At 34.4% G+C, this 4,143-nt stretch overlaps 1 protein-coding gene across 1 annotated transcript in view; it reads left to right on the forward strand.

Annotated features, from left to right (window-relative positions):
• LOC104818203 (probable pectate lyase 22) overlaps positions 1-1,260 on the forward strand; it is a 2,863-nt gene extending 1,603 nt beyond the window's left edge. The window contains exons 3-4 of the mRNA XM_010547686.2: positions 93-233; positions 798-1,260. Of these exons, the coding sequence (XP_010545988.1) occupies positions 93-233; positions 798-1,019 (363 nt within the window). The 3' untranslated portion in view covers positions 1,020-1,260. The remainder of the gene's footprint in view (positions 1-92; positions 234-797) is intronic.
• Positions 1,261-4,143: the final 2,883 nt, after the last annotated feature.

Genomic DNA, 4,143 nt, shown 5'->3' on the forward strand with positions numbered 1-4,143 from the left:
CCGAGGTAGGTGCAACGAAATTTAATGAATTTATATATATATATATATATGCAAAAATGTATAAACTATATATTATATGTAAATGTGTACGTAGGTGTAGACATGGATATTTCCATGTGGTGAACAATGACTATACACATTGGGAAATGTATGCGATTGGAGGAAGTGCCGCCCCTACCATCAACAGTCAAGCCAATCGCTTTCTTGCCCCTAATATCGCCTTTAGCAAAGAGGTAATATATCTCTCAACTTCGGTTAACAATTTTTTTTTCTATTGCAATATTAATGATTGAAATTTTAATTTGATCTGGTGATAATTAAATATATCTCTAAATAAATACATGAATGCGTTTATCGTAAAATACATTAATTGTTAATTTTTTATATCATATAAATACATAAATTCAAAATACTGATGAATTTTCACTAACACCATTATATCATATAGGTACATCAATTATTTAAATATTTTTTTTTATAGAAATACATAACAATTCAAAATACTACCTGATTTTTATTTACACCGTTAAAATAGTTGAAATATTTATATTTTGAAAATAATGGAGTATGTAACTATATTTTAGAAATGTTGGTGAAAACGGATGTGTTTCAATCATCTTATGAAAATTATGTAACATAAAATTTTATTTCTTTTTTCCGAAAGCTTCGAATAGTCGATATATTTTTAAAGGCAGAAAAAATCTATATATTTATTTGGAATTTTTCGCAACTTCTTGTATTTTTACGGATTTTTTCCTGAAAAATTATTATAATTTTTATTTAATCCTTTGAAACAGGTAACCAAACACGAAGATGCACCGGAAAACGAATGGAAGAACTGGAACTGGCGGTCCGAAGGAGATCTATTTCTCAACGGAGCGTTCTTCAGGGCCTCGGGTAAAGACGTGTCGTCGAGCTACTCAAAGGCTTCGAGCCTCTCGGCGCAACCGTCGTCACGCGTCGGAGACATAACTACGACCGCCGGTGCTCTCAACTGCAAGAAGGGCTCTAGCTGTTGATGATGGTGATGATGTTTTTCCCCATGTCCATGTATATATGTATGTATATATATATAATATGTACATATGGAAGAAAAACATATTATGCCATTCGGAGATTCTTTTCAAAAGTTGTAAGAATCTTGTTCGGCTGTTCCTTGGTGGAAGATCGAATAATCAATTATTACAAATTACCTTGTTAAACGCTTGGATCTTCGATTCTTCGTTAATAATATTAATGTATACTTTCTTGTCAATTTTAGTCCCTAGTATTATAGGTATTGTTGGGTGTGTTATTTTATATGTCTCATGCTTTATTAACTTCCAATTTCATACCAAGAACTTCGAGCTTAATAACTTTCAAAATATACAACCACATCATGCATACATCATTAGAAAGATAATTTCGATATCTATGAAACGACGTCAAGAACATGCAATTCCGATGACGATATAGAAAGTTATGTTCAAACCAACATCATTATATCAATATGTTTTTAAAAAAAAACTGAAAAACCAAATCCGAACCCACGGCAAACCGTGTCTCCTTAAGGAAATTATTCCCCGCGCGGTACCTACGGTTAAATGGAATTTATCCTCCCAGGATAGGACGGACGTACCTCACCGGAACAGTGGTACTTCAAACTCCGGTGCTTTGTCGAACTCAAAGCTCGGTTTGAATCACAAAGGAAAAAAGATGCTTTTCTTTTTTTTGTAGAAAGCTTTTGTGTTTTTCTTGGTGTGTAAAACATGAAGACAAGACCTCCTATTTATAGGATTGAAAAACTTGTAACATTTTAAAAGTCATAAATATATTTAATTTTGTAACAAAAAATTGAAGGATAACTTACACAAAAATTTAATTATAAAACCTCCATTCATTTAATTAAAGAGAAAAACTCCAACAATCCCCCATATGAATGGAGAATTTTAGAAAACTCTTTAAAACCATGCAACCTTTGTGATTCAACTATGAAGAATTAATCGCATCTGGATAAGTAGGTTTCCCTTTGAACTTTCCATAGTGGATTTAAATCGGATATACTTACCAATCGGTAGATGCGATATCTTTGAACCGTTGGTTTTTTTATGTATACCAAGACAATCTAAACCACACAATTAATTCTTAACCGTCTTTGGTTCTCACTGTTGTGTTCGTTTCAACCATGAACACCTGTCTGGTTTCATGAAAGCGTAGAGAACTGGCCAACCATTATTCTCCTTGAAGCGGCCCACACTTCACTTTCACATAGATGGTTTCCTAAGCGTGTCATCTATGAAGATACACTATTTGATCATGTCAAATTTAGGAACCATTAAAAATTTCTTAGCTTTGAAGTCTTCCAACTTAAAGCCGTATAATTTGCCCTTTTCCATAGGACATTGTCTCATCATGAGAATGAGTTGGGTTATATTTGACAATGTTGAACCGTTAGTTACGACTTTGTATTCTCTTTGAACCTAGTTCTTGGGATCTCTAGTCTACTAGGTAGAGTTACCACCGTACTAGCTTGTCCTTGGCCATAAACTCATTCCCTTGGACGATTTTTCAAATAAATCTCTACAAAGACCTTTTGTAAGTGGATCAGCTACATTATCCTTTGACTTCATGTAGTCAACAGTGATAATACCACTTGAGATTAGTTGTCTAACGGTATTATGTCTACGTCTAATGTGACGAGACTTTCCGTTGTACATCACACTTCCTGCCCTTCCTATTGCAGCGAGATTATCGCAGTGTATGCATATAGGTGTCAATGGTTTGGGCCAATACGGAATATCTTCCAAGAATTTCTAAGCCATTCAGCTTCTTCACCAGCATTATCCAAAGCTATGAATTCACTTTCCATTGTAGAGCGAGCGATACATGTCTGTTTTGATGATTTCCAAGACACAGCTCCTCCTCCAATCGTGAAGACATATCCACTCGTGGATTTTTTTTCACTTGACCCAGTAATCCAATTTGCATCACAATATCCTTCAAGCACAACTGGATATTTGGAATAATGTAATACGTAATTTTGAGTATGTTTTAAATACCCCAAAATACGTTTCATTGCCATCCAATGACTAGGATCTGGATTACTTGTATACCGACTGAGTTTACTTATTGCATAAGCAATATATGGTCGAGTACAGTTTGCGATATACATCAAGCTTCCTAGAACTCTTGCATAGTCCAATTGAGACTCACTGTTACCTTTGTTCTTTGCAAGAGCAAGGTTCACATCAATTGGAGTTCTTACGATTTTGAAGTCCAAGTATTTAAACTTCTCAAGTACTTTCTCAATGTAATGAGATTAAGATAACGCAAGACTGTCAGGAGTTTGAATGATTTTAATTCCAAGAATTAAATCAGCAACTCCTAAATCTTTCATGTCAAATCTTGTGGATAGCATGCGCTTTGTATCATTTATAGTTGAAATGTCATTACTCATTATCAACATATCATCCACATATAGACATACAATGACAATTCGATTAGGAGTGTTCTTAATGTAGATACATTTATCACTTTCATTAATCTTGAACCTGTTTGTCAACATTATATTGTCAAACTTAGCATGCCATTGCTTTGGTGCTTGTTTAAGTCCATACAAAGACTTAACAAGTCGACACACCTTACCTTCTTTTTCTGGAACTACAAACCCTTCAGGTTGTTCCATATAGATTTCTTCCTCTAAATCTCCATTTAGGAAGGCTGTTTTAATGTCCATTTGATGGATTTGTAATTCATAGACTGTCGCCAAAGCAATTAACACCCGAATAGATGTAATTCTCGAGACTGACGAATATGTATCAAAATAGTCAAGATCTTCTCGTTGTCGAAAACATTTCACAACTAGTCTCGCCTTGTACTTGTCAATAGTACCATCATCTTTCAATTTTCTTTTAAAAATCCATTTGGAACCTAACGGTTTGTTCTCTGTAGAAAGATCAACCAATTCCCACATATGGTTGCTCAGTATGGATTCAATTTCACTATTGACAGTCTCTTTCCAGTATTGAGCTTCAGAAGAAGTCACAGCTTCCTTATATGTTTGAGGCTCATTTTCCAACATAAATGTTAGAAAGTCTGGACCAAATGAGGTAGCAATCCTTTGACGTGTACTACGTCTAGGTTCTATCTCATTTTGTGTATCCT

The sequence above is a fragment of the Tarenaya hassleriana genome, unplaced genomic scaffold, assembly GCF_000463585.1.
Source record: "Tarenaya hassleriana unplaced genomic scaffold, ASM46358v1 Cleome29, whole genome shotgun sequence".
Classification (NCBI taxonomy): Eukaryota; Viridiplantae; Streptophyta; class Magnoliopsida; order Brassicales; family Cleomaceae; genus Tarenaya; species Tarenaya hassleriana.